This window comes from Podarcis cretensis (genome assembly GCF_951804945.1).
Source record: "Podarcis cretensis genome assembly, chromosome: 9".
Taxonomy (NCBI): domain Eukaryota; kingdom Metazoa; phylum Chordata; class Lepidosauria; order Squamata; family Lacertidae; genus Podarcis; species Podarcis cretensis.
The window spans coordinates 10,685,828-10,702,444 of NC_137178.1; the positions used below are offsets into that span (position 1 = coordinate 10,685,828).

General features: G+C 45.7%; 2 protein-coding genes and 1 long non-coding RNA gene across 3 annotated transcripts in view; 2 read left to right on the forward strand and 1 right to left on the reverse strand.

The window, feature by feature from the left end:
- The window catches only part of LOC307224265 (protein FAM47E-like), a 32,010-nt gene extending 31,474 nt beyond the window's left edge, over window positions 1-536 (forward strand). The window contains exon 8 of the mRNA XM_079990988.1: window positions 37-536. Coding sequence (XP_079847114.1) covers window positions 37-162 — 126 coding nt within the window. The 3' untranslated portion in view covers window positions 163-536. The remainder of the gene's footprint in view (window positions 1-36) is intronic.
- LOC307224451 overlaps window positions 1-7,299 on the reverse strand; it is a 48,269-nt gene extending 40,970 nt beyond the window's left edge. Inside the window, exon 1 of the long non-coding RNA XR_013842535.1 lies at window positions 7,071-7,299. This is a non-coding gene — a long non-coding RNA (uncharacterized lncRNA). The remainder of the gene's footprint in view (window positions 1-7,070) is intronic.
- A 30-nt stretch (window positions 7,300-7,329) lies between these two features.
- Window positions 7,330-12,132, forward strand: STBD1 (starch binding domain 1). The gene is made up of 2 exons (XM_079991079.1): window positions 7,330-7,576; window positions 10,932-12,132. Exons 1-2 carry the CDS (start codon window positions 7,345-7,347, stop codon window positions 11,699-11,701), a joined length of 1,002 nt encoding a protein of 333 aa, XP_079847205.1. The 5' UTR covers window positions 7,330-7,344; the 3' UTR covers window positions 11,702-12,132.
- The last annotated feature ends 4,485 nt before the right edge of the window (window positions 12,133-16,617 follow it).

The window sequence follows — 16,617 nt, forward strand, 5'->3', positions numbered from 1 at the left end:
TGGCAACATGATAATTATTGTGTTTGTCTGCTTCAGTTCCTTCTGCAGATGTTGGCTGCAAATAATTCTGCCAAGCTATTAGAGGAGGATGACCCTTCCTCAAGGAGATTATCTATGAAGACCCTTGAAGAAATGAGATTGAATTCCTCCTCAGTCCTCTAAGAATCAATCCTGGTCAGCGAGTGCCTGTTTTTCCTTACGAAAAACCAAGGCAAAAAGTTACTTGTAAAGAGATCGCCAAAGTTATTCCAGATTTCACACTTCCCTTCATCAGAAACTGCAGAGACAAGCCTAATTTGTTACACACATAGATAAATTAACTAAGGAAATGGGTGAGGCCATAAAATTCAAATAAAAAATGGCCACTAAAATGTCTACTATTACAGGGGTAGCAGAGAGAATTATTCAGACATTATATATTAGGAGAAACTTAGTACATGTATTATGAGTGTAACTGTTGTTTAACACGATAATTTACATACAGTATTTTAAATACTGGCTGTATCTAATAAAAGAAGCTTTGTCTCTGAGCTTGACCAACATTACTACCTGATTTTGTTCTTCAAAGTAGTGTGAATATTTATTATTATTATTATTATGGGGACAGAAAACATATGTTCTTTCCCAGTTTCAACCCATGAAGTTGCAGGGTGAGCCAATTAGATGCAGCACCCTAAAGAACTCTGAATAAGCAGCTTGCTCCCCAAAAGGATGGCTTTATTCCTCTAATTCTGGGGCCAGATCATTCCTAGTAGGTGCCATCCCTTCCCTGAGAAGTAAGGTAAAGGTAAAGGGACCCCTGACCATTAGGTCCAGTCGTTGCCGACTCTGGGGTTGCGGTGCTCATCTCGCTTTATTGGCCAAGGGAGCCGGCGTACAGCTTTCGGGTCATGTGGCCAGCATGACTAAGCCGCTTCTGGCGAACCAGAGCAGCGCACGGAAACACTGCTTACCTTCCTGCCAGAGCGGTACCTATTTATCTACTTGCACTATGATGTGCTTTCGAACTGCTAGGTTGGCAGGAGCAGGGACCGAGCAATGGGAGCTCATCCCGTCGCGGCGATTCGAACTGCCAACCTTCTGATCAGCAAGTCCTAGGCTCTGTGGTTTAACCCACAGCGCCACCTGCGTCCCTGAGAAGTAGAGGACCTTAAAGGGACTGTCCTCTGGCTTGGAAACCCAGCCAGATGGGCGGGGTATAAATAATAAATTATTCTTATTCTTATTATTGTTGGATCCTAGCAGCAGTGGCTGGTTCCTATTGAGACTGATAGGATGGGAGGCAGGGAGACGAAGGCTGTGTTCACACCCTTGTTTACTGCACACTCACTGTGTTTCCAGTTCTGTGTTTCTAATCTATGCTCACATGACATTATCCAAAATGCATATCTATCCTGTTCTTCATTATGAGATACTACTGTTTTATGTGTTGTTTGCCCAACAAGTTTCACATCAACTGGAGTCCTTTAAATGTTCCTAAGTTGTCCTGACCCCACCATCACTGTCTCCTGGTATGTACATGAACAGAACCGAATTGAAGCAATGCTGATGTGAATAAACACTTAGAGGGGGAAAGAGCTGTGAAATGCACAGGGTGGGGTGAGGACTTCACCACTCTCTAATGTGAACACACCCCAACAGTAGGTGGAGCCACAGATAGTGACAGCAATGAGCCAAATAATTCTTCTATTGTCCTTATCCTCCTTCCTGAGTTCTGCAACGGCAACATTAACACTAAGGGGAGGAGGACGACAGCCAGTGCCACCCCCAGGGCAGGCAGCTGGGGGATGGCTGAGAGCAGATCAAGATTGGTGAGACAGTGCCCCATTTGCCATAACGAAGCAGCTTCCACTGGATCTTGGCATTCGTCCTCCTCCTCTGGGTTAATTCTATAATAGTCCAGCTGGTTGGTTATATGTTCTGAACCAGTTACTGGCTCTTTGCTGGCCTGAACTGATGTTGGGAAAGATGGAGGGCACAAGGCAGTGGCGTAGCGTGGGGGGTGCAGGGGGGGCTGGCCGCACCGGGTGCAACATCTGAGGGGGCGCGCTCGCACTCGCAGCTCTCTGCCCCTACTAAAATCTACGGGTTAGGGGGCGCAAATTACTTGCCTTGCCCCGGGTGCTGACAACCCACTCTATGCCACTGGCACAAGGAGAAGGGGACAATAGAGGACGAGATGGTTGGATAGTGTTCTCGAAGCTACCAGCATGAGTTTGACCAAACTGCGGGAGGCAGTGGAAGACAGGAGTGCCTGGCGTGCTCTGGTCCATGGGGTCACGAAGAGTCGGACACGACTAAAATGACTGAACAACAACAACAACAACATATTATGCATTTAAAAGTGCATTATGTCCCCCACAAATAAATCATGGGAATTCTAGTTTTTTAAAGGGTGATGGGAATTGTAGCCCTGTAAGGTGTGAACTAAAGTTCTTAGGATTCTTTGGAGAAAGCAGCAGGGAGCATGCTTAGTCTTCGCTGAGTTCATTTTGCCCTCCCTCCGTAGGTTTGCACTTCTGCAAACCTCTACCAACTTCCCTCTTGTATGTAGGGAGTGCTGTTTTTGGCTGCGCAAAACAATGCATTAACAACCTGAAGTCTAATTTGGAGGGAAGGTTGCTGTGTTTAGTCTATCAGTGGCGTAGCGTGGGGGGTGCAGGGGGGGCCGGCCGCACCGGGCGCAACATCTGGGGGTTAGGGGGCGCAAATCCACGGGTTAGGGGGTGCAAATCCACGGGTTAGGGGGCGCAAATTACTTGCCTTGCCCCGGGTGCTGACAACCCACGCTACGCCACTGTAGTCTATCATAGCAAAATGAAGTAAGGAAGGAAGGAAAGGAAAGGAAGAAAACCATAAGCCCTAACAGCACAATCCTACACGTTTACTTTGAACTGAGCCACATGGAGATGAAGACATGCCTGTTTCATTTCTGACTATGAGCTGTGGAGAGGCAGGCATTCAAATAAGAGAAGTCTGATGTTGCCATTGTGAAGACTGGAAACTTGTGTGTCTATACATTAAAATGACATTTAATATCCCATCAAGTTAAAAGCTCTGAATGACATGGGAAGATTAAGAACTCTAACTACTGGAAATAGATTCACAGAGACATCCAATTAGCCATTCCCTTTTTTAATGAGATAGCTGGGAATGAGATCTCATTAGTGCGTCTTAGAATTCAAATTATGACCATGATTAAAGAAAGATAAAAATAATGGATTGAAAATAAATATTCTATTCAGAAGGGATGTGGGGATATTTTCCAGCATTTGAAGCAACAACTTAATGAGTTTCTTGATGTAGAGTCTCTCTACTGACATCTGATTTATCATTTTTTGTAGCTCTGCAAAGTCTGTATTGCAAAGCTTCTTGCAGTCAACTTCCTTGGCTGTTGGTTTAATCTTTCACCAGAATAATCTTTTAATCCTGTCCTAAAATCTGACATCACTGCTTCAAGAGTAGCATCAAAATGGGTAATAAAATTGAATTAGCATAATTAGTAAATCTAATTTGTTTTAATAGGATCTGATAGCCCTGACAAGACTTACCCGCCCACTCTTTGCAAAATCCTTCATTTCTTTGAACTTCATCACAAATAAGGAAGGGCAATGTGGTATTATGAAATCTAATCTAGTTTGTGGAAGCTATTTTTTAAAATAGAAAAAAAGCAATTCCAGAAGAGAAAAGGGGTGGTGGTGGTTTGAATCCAGCATTTAATTATAGCACTTAGAAAGCTCTACAATCCTCATAAATATCCTAATTCTGCTTGCAATTGTTGGAATTCATCATCACAGCACCTGATGATGATAATAATAATAATAATAATAATAATAATAATAATAATAATAATTTATTATTTATACCCCGCCCATCTGGCTGAGTTTCCCCAGCCACTCTTGTTGTGAGAGGGTGATAGAAGCAATAACCCTTCTATTACATGGGAATAGATTAAAATTTGTCACTGTTGCTTACAGGAAGGAGCCATGGAGGGTTTTTGTGTGTGTGTGTGTGGGGGGGGGGTTATATTGGGCAACCACCACCCAGGGCCTCCACACTTTAGGCTCCCAACCTCTTGTGCAAAACTCTGCCTGCCTTGTCTTTAAACCAACTGTGTTGCAAGCAAGCAGGTCAATTCCTACAATAACACAGGCTGAGGACCTTTCTCCCACTTAACCCATTGTCATCAGTATGCTAGTTCATTGAACGATGGCTGTCTGTATGTCTCCTCCTTGTGCATACATGCCCATTTCCCCAGTTTACTCAGGACATCACAAGAAGCAAATAGGCATTTTGTTCTAGTAAGAGGGGAAAGAGGACTCTCAGCAAAGTAGAGAAGATAATGTCTTTCAGTCTTTCACTAGAAGAAGGGGGGGGGGGAGGTGGCACTAGAAGGCGACTCAGTTATTGGCCAGAATATCATGAACATGAAATTTATTATGGTCATAGACCAGCTTGAGAAACACAAATGGAACTACAATCCCAATAGCAAAACAAACATTTAAAACAATATACAGCAATAGATTTTAAGTTTAAAAGTGTGATAGGCATATCAACACATAAAAACTTAAAAATAGACTACCTTAGAGAAATGACCCAAAGTCGCCTGTGGATCTGGGTTTGGGAATTTTCTTAACAAAGGCCAGAATATCTCTAGGTATCTCCCTCCCCACCAAATGGCAAATAAAAAATGTGTTCCAATCAAGGGAAGTCATGGTACCGCTCTATTCCGCCATGGTCAGAACAACCACACCTGGAATACTGTGTCCAGTTGTGAGCACTCCACTTTCAGAAGGATATTGACAAGCTGGAATGTGTGCAGACAGAGCGGCCAAGATGATCAAAGGTCTGGAAACCAAGCCTTATGAGGAATGGTTGATAATAATAATAATAATAATAATGATAATAATAAATTATTATTTATACCCCGCCCATCTGGCTGTGCCTCCCCAGCCACTCTGGGCGGCTTCCATAGAAACCAATAATACAGTAAAATCACACATTAAAAACTTCCCTGAACAGGGCTGCCTTAAGATGTCTTCTGAATGTCAGGTAGTTGTTTATCGCTTTGACATCTGCTGGAAGGGCGTTCCACAGGGCGGGCGCCACTACCGAGAAGGCCCTCTGCCTGGTTCCCTGTAGCTTTGCTTCTCACAATGAGGGAACCGCCAGAAGGCCCTCGGCGCTGGACCTCAGCGTCCGGGCAGAATGATGGGGGTGGAGACGCTCCTTCAGGTATACTGGACCGAGGCCGTTTAGGGCTTTAAAGGTCAGCACCAACACTTTGAACTGTGCTCGGAAACGTACTGGGAGCCAATGTAGGTCTTTCAAGACCGGTGTTATGTGGTCTTGGCAGCCGCCCCCAGTCACCAGTCTAGCTGCCGCATTCTGGATTAGTTATAGTTTCCGAGTCACCTTCAAAGGTAGCCCCACGTAGAGTGCATTGCAGTAGTCCAAGCAGGAGATAACCAGAGCATGCACCACTCTGGCGAGACAGTCCGCAGGCAGATAGGGTCTCAGCCTACGTACCAGATGGAGCTGGTAAACAGCTGCCCTGGACACAGATTTGACCTGTGCCTCCATGGACAGCTGTGAGTCCAGAATGACTCCCAGGCTGCGCACCTGGTCCTTCAGGGGCACAGTTACCCCATTCAGGACCAGGGAATCCTCCACACCTGCCCGCCTCCTGTCCCCCAAAAACAGTACTTCTGTCTTGTCAGGATTCAACCTCAATCTGTTAGCCGCCATCCATCCTCCAACCGCCTCCAGACACTCACACAGGACCTTCACCTGTGTGAGGGAGTTGGATATGTTTAGCCTGGAAAAGAGGAGACTGAGAGGAGATATGAGAACACCTTAAGGGCTGTCACATGGAGGAAAGAGCCATACTTGTTTTCTCCTCTTCTGGAGGATAGGACCAGAACCAGTGGCTTCAAGTTAGAAGATAGAAGACTCCAACTCTATATCAGGAATAACTTTCTGATAGTAAGAGCTGTTTGACATGGAATGGACTCCATCAGAAGATGGCAGACCCTCCTTCCTCGGAGGTTTTTAAGCAAAAGTTGAATGGCCATTCATCTTTTATGATTTAGGCGAGATTCTCGCCTTGTAGGGGGTTGGACTAGACGACCCTCGGGATCCCTTCCAAGTCTACAATTCTACGAAAAATATTCAATAACATTTAAAAAGCGCTGTTACATTATCTCAGTGATTTTAGAAAACAGGAGCCGGTTTTCCCGCTCGGTGCTTCCCCTTTCTCCGATCAAGAGGTGTATAAATTTTGTGAAATCGACTAAATGAATAAACAGCAGCATAGAGATGGGGGCAAAACATTCAAATCAAAATAGATTAAGGCCTTCTGGGAAATGATTTATAATGAGATTAAGAAAGTACTTAAATGCACCTTTCATAAAAAAACAGAGGCATTTCTCTTGGGTATGGTCGGCCAATTGGTGCCGAGGAAGGATAAAAACTTTTTTTTGTACGCTACTACGGCAGCAAGGATTCTTCTAGCAAAATATTGGAAGACACAAGAGCGAAAGTGATTGACTTTATGGGATTGGCAGAAATGACCGGCAGAATCCGCGACCAAGAGAAAGAGACAGTGGAAGAAGACTGGAAGAAGTTTAAAATATATCTTAAGAGCTACTATAAAATTGAGGAGTGCTAAAATGCTAAGGGAGAGGAAGACGTAGAATTACAGCGGTAAATTTTGTTTGATTTAGGGTGAAATTGAAAAGGAGAATGAATTTAAATTTAATTGGTTAAAAGGGTTGTTGAATAATTGTTAAAAACAAAAAGGATGCAAAAAGGGGAAGGTATGGGGAAGTCCGAGAAAAGAGGCTTATGGAAATAAGGTTAAGAAATTATGAATTTATGTGTTTGTTTGTATGTTGTTCTTGTTCTGTTTTTTAAAAATTGGAAAACTAATAAAAAATTATTAAAAAAAAACATTCAAATCAAAATAAATCAAGTTATTATACTTTTTACGGTGTTAGCCGTAAAACCCCGCTGCGTTTCTCCCAGGAGGAGGGAGAGTCAGCGAGTGCAGGCGCGGAATGAACGGCTACCTCGGAGCTGGAGCCGAAGCTAATCCGGAGTGACTCCGCTTCGCCGCTGCTCCACTTGACACGAGGAGGAGGAGGAGGAGGAGGAGGAGAATGAGGGGAACGAGCAGGTGCGGCGGCGGCGGGCGGCGGCTCCACCCCGAAGGCCCGTCCTGGGCCTCGGCAGGCTCCTCCCTGGGCCGGGCTCCGGGCCCATATAAGGCTCCCGCCTCGGGAGGGAGACCCCTCCAGGCCTCGCCTCACGTCTCCCCGGCCACTCTCTCCCCGCTCTCCGGCCATGGCTGCGGCGGGCGAGGAGGGCGGCGGCGACGCCCCGGCGACGCCTCTGCGCCCGGCGCCTCACCCGCTCGGCGACGGCGGCGGAGGAGAGCCCGTGGCGGGTCTGTGGCCGGCCTTGCTGGTGGCGCTGGTGGCGGCGCTGCTCGCCTGGCTGTGGTACGGCCGCGGAGACGGCAAGGGGAAGGAGGAGGAGGAAGCGGCCCGGGGGTCCCCTCAGCGCGGAAACCGAGGTACGGCGCCTGGTTCCCTCCTTCCCTGAGGGGAAACTCCATAATAATAATAATAATAATACTGACAATCATAACTTTTATTCTTTCTACCCCGCCCCTCGGACTGCGTTGCTATAAGTTGGTTCCCCAACTTTTCCTGGCTCCCCTCCTCTCCTAACTTCTTCCTTTCCTGCCTCGTTTCGTCCCTGAGGGGGTTTTTGTGGGGTTCTCCTCACTGAACCCCATGTCTTGGAGGGGGTGTGACACCCCCCCCAAAAAAGACCCTGGGGTTTTCTCTCTTCTCCCCGCAAGGGATTGCGTGCATCGTGCGTTTTCCACGCCGCCGCCCCCCCCCCACTTTCCCTTCTTCACGTGTCTCCGGTGGTCTTGAGAAGGGCGCGCTAGTTGGGTTAGAAAAAACACACCACCAAATTAAATCTGCCCTTCGTGCATTGGAGAGCTTCTAGGTCAACCTACTCCTTTTTCTCCATCCACTCCCGCAAAGTATGTGTTGTGGGGTGGGTGAGTTGAAGGGGGTTCAACCCCTCTGCTTTATTTTATTATTTTATTTTTTCATTAAATTGGTATATTGCAAATTTATACCCGCACCCCGGTGTGCTAGATTGCTTAAAAATAAAATAACACATGCAACTATGTAAGGGATGTTCGGCAGCGGAACAGAAAGGCTGTGGACTCTTTTTCCTCCAAGGTTTCAAAGCAGAGGTTGGATGGTCCTCTGTCATGTATGATCTGGTTGAGATTCCTGCAGGGGGTTGGACTAGATGATCCTTAGGGTCTCTTCCAGCTCTTCAATTCTGTGATTCTACACCTTGGAGAAGCCTCCCCCCCCTCCACAAACCATCCTGCGGTCCTCCAGATGTTTTAGGCTACAGCACCCATTATCCTGGTGCAAATCTCGCGCCTCCTTAGGGAAGCCTGCGTTGCAGGGCTGTTGTGCCCTGCATGCAAATTCAGGAGATGCCACTTCTACCCAGGATGGAGTGGTGCGCAGTAATTATTCCTGATTTTCCTCCCATAACATGCCTTATGGTTCCTGATCTGAAGTAATGAGGGAATAGGGAGCGCCTGCTTCCTTTAATTGCTTGAGGCGCCTATCTGAAAAGCCTGTTCCATGTTTTGCCTTTCCTTGCCTCCTCCTGCTGCTATATGTGCAGGAAGTAGAGAGTCTTATAGCTGGTGCTTGGTCCTGATTGAGTCTGACCCACTGTCTCAGACTTGGTGACCTGTGTGCAGTGTTCCCCTCTTCTCCTCCTCCTGGAGGAAATGGACCCTTCAGTCTTTTCAGCTCTCCTGAGCTCAGAGAAACACAGGAAGGTGCCTTATACTGAGCCTAAACCATTAACCCATCCAACTTGGCACTGTCAACACCGATTGCCTAGGATTTCAGACGGGGGACATGTTCAGCCCCACCTTGAGGTGGCAAGGGTTGAACCACGGACAACCTTAGGGCAAAGCAGGTGCTGTACCACTGAGCTACAGCCTTTCGTATGTGAGCTACTGCAAAAACCAACTCTGATCTCCTGCTGTTGCTTATGCATTTTGCTTGCTTGCTAATTTTAATGTATTTTTAATCTTTTGTTGGAAGCCGCCCAGAGTGGCTGGGGAAACCCAGCCAGATGGGCAGGGTACAAATAATAAATTATTATTATTATTGTTGTTGTTGTACCAAAGATTTACACGTGTGGAAGTTACAGATAGGTAGCCGTGTTGGTCTGCCATAGTCAAAACAAAATAAAAAAGTTCCTTAGTTGGTCTTTAAGGTCTACTGGAAGGAATTTTTTTATTTTGTTTTGACGTGTGGAAGTGTTGTGGTTGCAAACAGGTTTCATTTGACCACGTTAAATGAAAACGGAAGTGAAAGTAATCATCTAATGGGAATAGAAGTGATTCACGTTCATGTATGAATCAGCTTTTAAAGCTGTTAATCTCCCTGCAACCTGCTCTCTATGCTTCTGTTTCTGCTTGTTCTCAGTAATAGAAAAGGAGGAGATACGATCAGAGCACATAGCCTGAAGGAGTGAGCTGGAAACTCTTGGCTTCTTGCTAGCCTACTAAGCAACTTTTCAGCATGGCTTCAGCTGCTATGGAAAGGCAGGCAGGAGAAGTATATTGGCAGTTGTGACCTTTTGCATTGCTGCACTTCCATCAGACAGAGCTCTTGCCTCTTAGTTCTGGCTGTCCCATGGGAATCTTCTCCTAAGAACCTAGGCTGCGCACTAGCCTGATGGACACTTATGGGCAACGCTAATGTAAATCAAGCCATCGGCTATTTTTAGTTCCCGTGTGGGAATAGCATGTTTGTCATTAAGCATATTCACGTCAGAGCAGAACAAGAATCTTGTAAAACCTAGCAGAGTCCGAAGCAATAAAATGCAACGTTATGGCTGGGGAAACATTTGCTGACCATTAGTTTAAAAATAAACTTCTGTGAGAAAAGAAAGGCAAATGAGTGTCAGTATATTACTGTTTAGGAAAAATAATGATGGCTTCATGCCATTTTCATTTGAGTTGATACTGCTGTGTCCAGCTTCTGTCCAACCAGGACAGAAAAAAGAAGGGGTGGGATTTAGTGATACATTTGTGGGGAGCCAAATCTGGGCAAAATTCTGCCATTGCGTGGCCAAGTCATTTTCTGCCATGACTATAGTTGCTTATCTGCCAACTGGCTTCAAGTACAATCTGGCATCTAGCAGCAGATAGTTGGATGCGGTCCAGTATGTGGTGCATTAGAGCCCTTCCCCAGGGTTGGTTGTCTCTGCCAGTTTTCTTGCTTATATATTTTTAGTTTTGTATAGTGTTTCACTTGTAAAGCTTCAGCCAGATCAGGGTAATGGTTGTGGCTTGCTCACTCATGTGCAGTTAAATTTGCTTTATCCTTGTAGTTTGGAAAAAAAAAACCTTTCAGCACTCCTGTAAGTGCAATGAAAGCATTTTTTTTTAAAAAAACGCACACTTACAAGGATTCCACAGACAGGTGTGGCTGAAGGTGCTGCAGTTGGGAAAGGCAGGAGGAACTTGATGAGGATGATCTCACATAGTGGTGGAAGGTGGGAATTAGTAGAAATCTGATGTTCACCAGTTGCTGTTGGGGACAAAAATAATGTTGGTGTGCTAGTGTTAGATTGCAGGGGAGAGCACAATTTGTGAGGGGTTAAATTCCTTTGAGTGGCATTCAGCAAAATTCTACTCCGAGTAAACCTACTGAAATGAATGAACTTGGGACTGGTGTTGGTAGAAATAGCAAATACCATCCCATGTAAAAGAAGCCCAACTTGCTACAGTACATGAACTGAGACACAGATAGGGACCTAGAAATTGTGTTCTTCCTAGCTAATTAACATTTTTTTCTGTTTAGAATCCCTTCAGAGAAGCTATGAGCCTGCCATACCTGAAACAAAGCCAATCAATGTGTCCAGCCCCCGGGAGCCAGTGGGGAACCAGCTGGGTCCTCCAAGAGAACATAGTTCCCCTGATGTTCCTGGAGAGTTTCCTGAAAGAGAGCACCCGGCCGAGGAGCCTACAACCCCCTTAATGAACTACAAGGAATATCTCAGGAACGAAGCATTCGGTTACCCCACGACAGCTGCTCAACAGAGCCCAGAAGCTGAAGTTCATGAGGCGAGTACTTCAGCAGAAGCAGGTGCCCCTAGTGACAAGCATGAGGAGAGATTCACGGAACAGAGGTGCCATCACTCTGTGGACCATGAGGAATGGGAAATCGTCCCTGAGCATTCTGCGTGGGGAGAGGCTACGAGGAAGAGCAGCGTGGACGATGCAAGCAACAAGGACCCAGAGCAAGCCAAGAGGGTTGCTGCTGTGTCTCCAATGCCTCAAACTGTCCATGTGACTTTTCGGGTACATTACATCACTCACTCGGAAGCCCAGCTGATTGCCATCACAGGTGACCATGAGTGTCTAGGCCAGTGGCACCACTATGTACCACTCAGGTGTGACAAGGATGGGTTCTGGTCGGACTCTGTCGTCTTACCAGTTGATACCAGAGTTGAGTGGAAGTTCATAGTGGTAGAGAATGGGAAAGTCAGGCGGTGGGAAGAATGTGACAATCGAACCCTGATGACTGAACATGAGGATCGAGTGGCCCATAAGTGGTGGGGATTTCACTGAATCTGGCCTAGCACAGGGGTTCTGTTTTTATTCCATTTCACTATAGGGAGTTTTCCTGTTTTTGCCTACCTTAGTATATCTCTGTGCTGCATGTTTTGCCAGAATTGCCTTAGATTAAAGTGTCTCTGCTGCTAGCTTAGGCTTTTAAGATATAAAGAAAACTCTTCAAACTGAATCAGACCAAAGCCTTCCTAGTGCAGACATGTTAGAGCTGTCTAGCGGGTGGTGTTTCAAAACAGCTCCCTGCATAAAAAAGCTTTAATACCTAAACTTGAGATTGTACTGTTTGAGGAGATAGGAGCATTGAGTGTGGACACTGGACTGACAGAGCAGGAGAAGGTGCAGTTAAACTACACTGTAACTGTCTGTTAAAATGTTCTTAACTTATCATGACTGCAAAAGGAAACAATAAAGATTATTTTTAGACTGGTGACCGTCCTTTATATCTTCAGACCTAAAGCAGAAGTTGTCTCTGCCTTCTAGTCAGTAGGAATTAAACAGAAGCTCCTTTGCCCTTCCCAGGTTGCCCTCATGATTCGACAGAAATTCTTTGTTGCCACTGTTCTCACAATGTACTTTTGTGAGAAACAGAGAAATGGCGATGGGCTGGTTCCTCCCATTTGAGATCCTCAGCACATGTTTGGGACGAGTTAACATTTACAGAAGGATGTTGACCATAGTGAAGATTCTAGTTTCCCTGGCTTTTTCTCCCCTGATAGGATTTCAAAATTGCTGCTTTGCACAGCAGGAATATCTGCGACTACATATCCAGAGTTTGTGGATCTTTCCAATGGAAGGTAATGGTTTCTGTCTAACCAGTGGTGGGTCTTTGACAGGGGGCTGTTGAAAGACTTGAAGTGTAGCCCTCTCTTAAGAAGGAAACAATGAAGGGCGGTTGAACTGTTACTTGGTGTAGATCAGCGATGGGGAACTGCTGGTTTGCAGGGCCTAATGAGGCTGCCCTGTTTGGCCCATGAGTTTCTTTTGGCCAACCATGAACACACACCTGCTATTAGATATGATGTCAAATGTCGGGCAGGTAAAGGTGTGGCTGGGCTGAAAGGGGGTTTGCAGCATGCAAAGCGTTGCTAGTCAGATGATAGCCATTTCAGAGCACTGTGGCTTTGTCCACATGGGTTGATTTCAGAATGGGTGGGCAAAGGAAAGCAGCTCAGCTGACATCATTGCAAGGTTGAGCAGCCCTTCCCATCTGTCAAACATGGCCCATGAGGTGTGGGAGAGAAGGATCCACTCAGCCCCTGGCCTGAAGATACAGGATTTTTTTAATGTTTCAGTGTTCGTTTCTGCACAAAATCTGATCCTTACCTCAATATTACATTGATGGACTTCAAATTAGGGATAGAAGAGTTCATTCAGTGCACTTTTTGCAGCAGACGCAATTCAGTGGGTCAGAACTTGCTTGTGGATCAGAAAGAAACTCCCAATTGGATTATGCAATTATCTTGATTTTGCGGTGCAGTTTGGGTGCACAAATGCATATAAAAATACATACAGTATTTCACAGTTAAAATACAAAACATATTCTATGGAAAAACTGTTGGGGGCGGGGAATGCATACAACTTAAAATGTAAACTTCATGCATTCTTTGAAAAAGATCTATACAAAGTAGGACTGAGTGGGCCTATGATTGAATGCCAGGAAGAGTGAAATGGGATGGACTTTGGCTTATCTGTGCATTCCTATTTGGAATTAAGGCAGCTGAGATAAGAGGCACAAAATGTTAATAGGGTTTTTTTTTTTAACCCTCCAAATGGCTAGGTACTGGTATCGGATAAGGCCAGCCCTCTTGTTTGGCTGCAAAGAAGTGAAGATGAAAGTTGTTCAATAAGATGCCTCTATACTTTTCCTGAAGAGCTCAAAATGAACCAGGGGATATTATTAGCATTGACCACAGACCATCTTAAAGTACAGTATTATACCGCAAATGCTTTTGGCACCACACTTAACTTGGCAAGTCTATCTGGGGAGGGAACCATGGGAATTTGCTTTGGGCTTCCACAAAAGCTTCTGCCATACTTAATGAACTCATTAATCTTTAAAGGTGCCTCAGAGCTGGTTGTTCTCTCCTCAAGGAACTGCAGAGAGGGTGCAAGAAAACAGCAACAAACATGCTCTGGCCAAATGGTAAACATTGCAGTATCATTGGAAGGACCTGGCCATGGTATCCAACTGTGAAGAAGTCCCAAAGTCAGTGGGATTACCATTAATATGAGGTTTTGTGCCAAAGACGACAAAATGGTGTTCATGCAATTGTAGGTATGGCTTTTAATAATGTAATAGCAGTTGTGGGAAGGCAAGCTGATTGTTGGGACCTTGGCATGGAACAAGTAAAGGTAAAGGGACCCCTGACCATTAGGTCCAGTTACGGACGACTCTGGGGTTGCAGTGCTCATCTCGCATTATTGGCCGAGGGAGCTGGCGTACAGCTTCTGGGTCATGTGGCCAGCATGACTAAGCCGCTTCTGGCGAACCAGAGCAGCGCATGGCAACGCCATTTACCTTCCCGCCGGAGCAGAACCTATTTATCTACTTGCACTTTGTGCTTTTGAACTGCTAGATTAGCAGGAGCAGGGACCGAGCAACGGGAGCTCACCCCGTTGTGGGGATTCAAACCGCCGAGTCTCCCCTAGGCATCTGCTTGGCCACCATGCAAACAACATGCTGGCCTAACAGGCCTTTGACTTGATCCAGAAGGACTCTTATGTTCTTAAACCTACTGTGGCCCTAGTCCTGTCACTCGGCACTTGCTGTGGTGTGATTTCTGAATCCCCCATCTAGTTCCTTTGCTCTCAGCATTCAACAGAAAAACATAAAATACTCTTTGTTTTATAATATAGTACCACCACCACCAGCTTTTAAGTACGGTATATCAAGACTTTCATACATACTTGAGCTGAAGCTTGCCACGCTCTTGATATACTAAGACAGAAGGGGCTTCCTTGAATGCAAATATTTCTGCTGGTGTTCAGAGTTTTTTGGTTGACTGACACATTACAAAGGTTAAAGCAGTCTTAACAAGGGCTTTTAAGTTTTGCAAATGGGTTTAAAGGCATGTTGGAGGCCTGTCTGAGAGGATTATCTGCATTATTTAGCTGATTCAGATGTTCGCATCTGAAAGCCACTTACCCTTCACTAGAATAGCTCAGTGTCTGTTTCTGTGGAGTTTATTCTTGCATGGACAGGAGTTGGGCGCATAATCTCAATTTGCAAAGCTGTGTTTAGCAGATAGCTTCTGTGCTGCTGGTCCAAGTTGATAAAGGAAAATCCACCTGGAACCTGTTTCAGAGTCCAGAGATACTAAGCAGTACATCTCATTTCACACAGCATACGTGCATATTGGACTTTAGTACTGGGTGGTCTGCAGGCTCATGCAGAGGTTGTCTGGGGTCTGGGTCAGCAGTGGAAAGGACTCCTTCGGGAGGTTGTGTACTCCTTCCTTGGAGGTTTTTAAGCAGAGGTTGGATGGCCATCTGTCATGGATGCTGTACAGTTGAGATTCCTGCATTTTAGGGGGTTGGAATAGATGACTCTTGGGGTCCCTTCCAACTCCACCTTGATTTCAGCAAGGCATTTGACAAGGTGCCCCATGATATTCTTGTAAAGAAGCTGGTAAAATGCGGACTTGACTATGCTACCACTCAGTGGATTTGTAACTGGCTGACTGACTGAACCCAAAGGGTGCTCATCAATGGTTCCTCTTCATCCTGGAGAAGAGTGACTAGTGGGGTGCCACAGGGTTCTGTCTTGGGCCCGGTCTTATTCAACATCTTTATCAACGACTTGGATGATGGACTCAAGGGCATCCTGATCAAATTTGCAGATGACACCAAACTGGGAGGGGTGGCTAACACCCCAGAGGACAGGATCACACTTCAAAACGACCTTGACAGATTAGAGAACTGGGCCAAAACAAACAAGATGGATTTTAACAGAGAGAAATGTAAAGTATTGCACTTGGGCAAAAAAATTGAGAGGCACAAATACAAGATGGGTGACACCTGGCTTGAGAGCAGTACATGTGAAAAGGATCTAGGAGTCTTGGTTGACCACAAACTTGACATGAGCCAACAGTGTGACGCGGCAGCTAAAAAAGCCAATGCAATTCTGGGCTGCATCAATAGGAGTATAGCATCTAGATCAAGGGAAGTAATAGTGCCACTGTATTCTGCTCTGGTCAGACCTCACCTGGAGTACTGTGTCCAGTTCTGGGCACCACAGTTCAAGAAGGACACTGACAAACTGGAACGTGTCCAGAGGAGGGCAACCAAAATGGTCAAAGGCCTGGAAACGATGCCTTATGAGGAACGGCTGAGGGAGCTGGGCATGTTTAGCCTGGAGAAGAGGAGGTTAAGGGGTGATACGATAGCCATGTTCAAATATATAAAAGGGTGTCACATAGAGGAGGGAGAAAGGTTGTTTTCTGCTGCTCCAGAGAAGCGGACACGGAGCAATGGCTCCAAACTACAAGAAAGAAGATTCCACCTAAACACTAGGAAGAACTTCCTGACAGTAAGAGCTGTTCGACAGTGGAATTTGCTGCCAAGGAGTGTGGTGGAGTCTCCTTCTTTGGAGGTCTTTAAGCAGAGGCTTGACAACCATATGTCAGGAGTGCTCTGATGGTGTTTCCTGCTTGGCAGGGGGTTGGACTCGATGGCCCTTGTGGTCTCTTCCAACTCTATGATTCTATGATTCCACAATTCTATTATTCCACAGAGCCACAACAGGCAGCAGGGAGGTCAAAAACCTGCACTACCACTTGAAAGAAAGCTACTGCCTCACTACATGGTCATTCTTTAACCAGAAGGTTTGCAGTGTAACGGTGCTATAGCAGAGTTCATGTGAGTTTGCTCTCAAAACAGAGAACTGACCTTCCAAATAACTACATTTCGAAGCC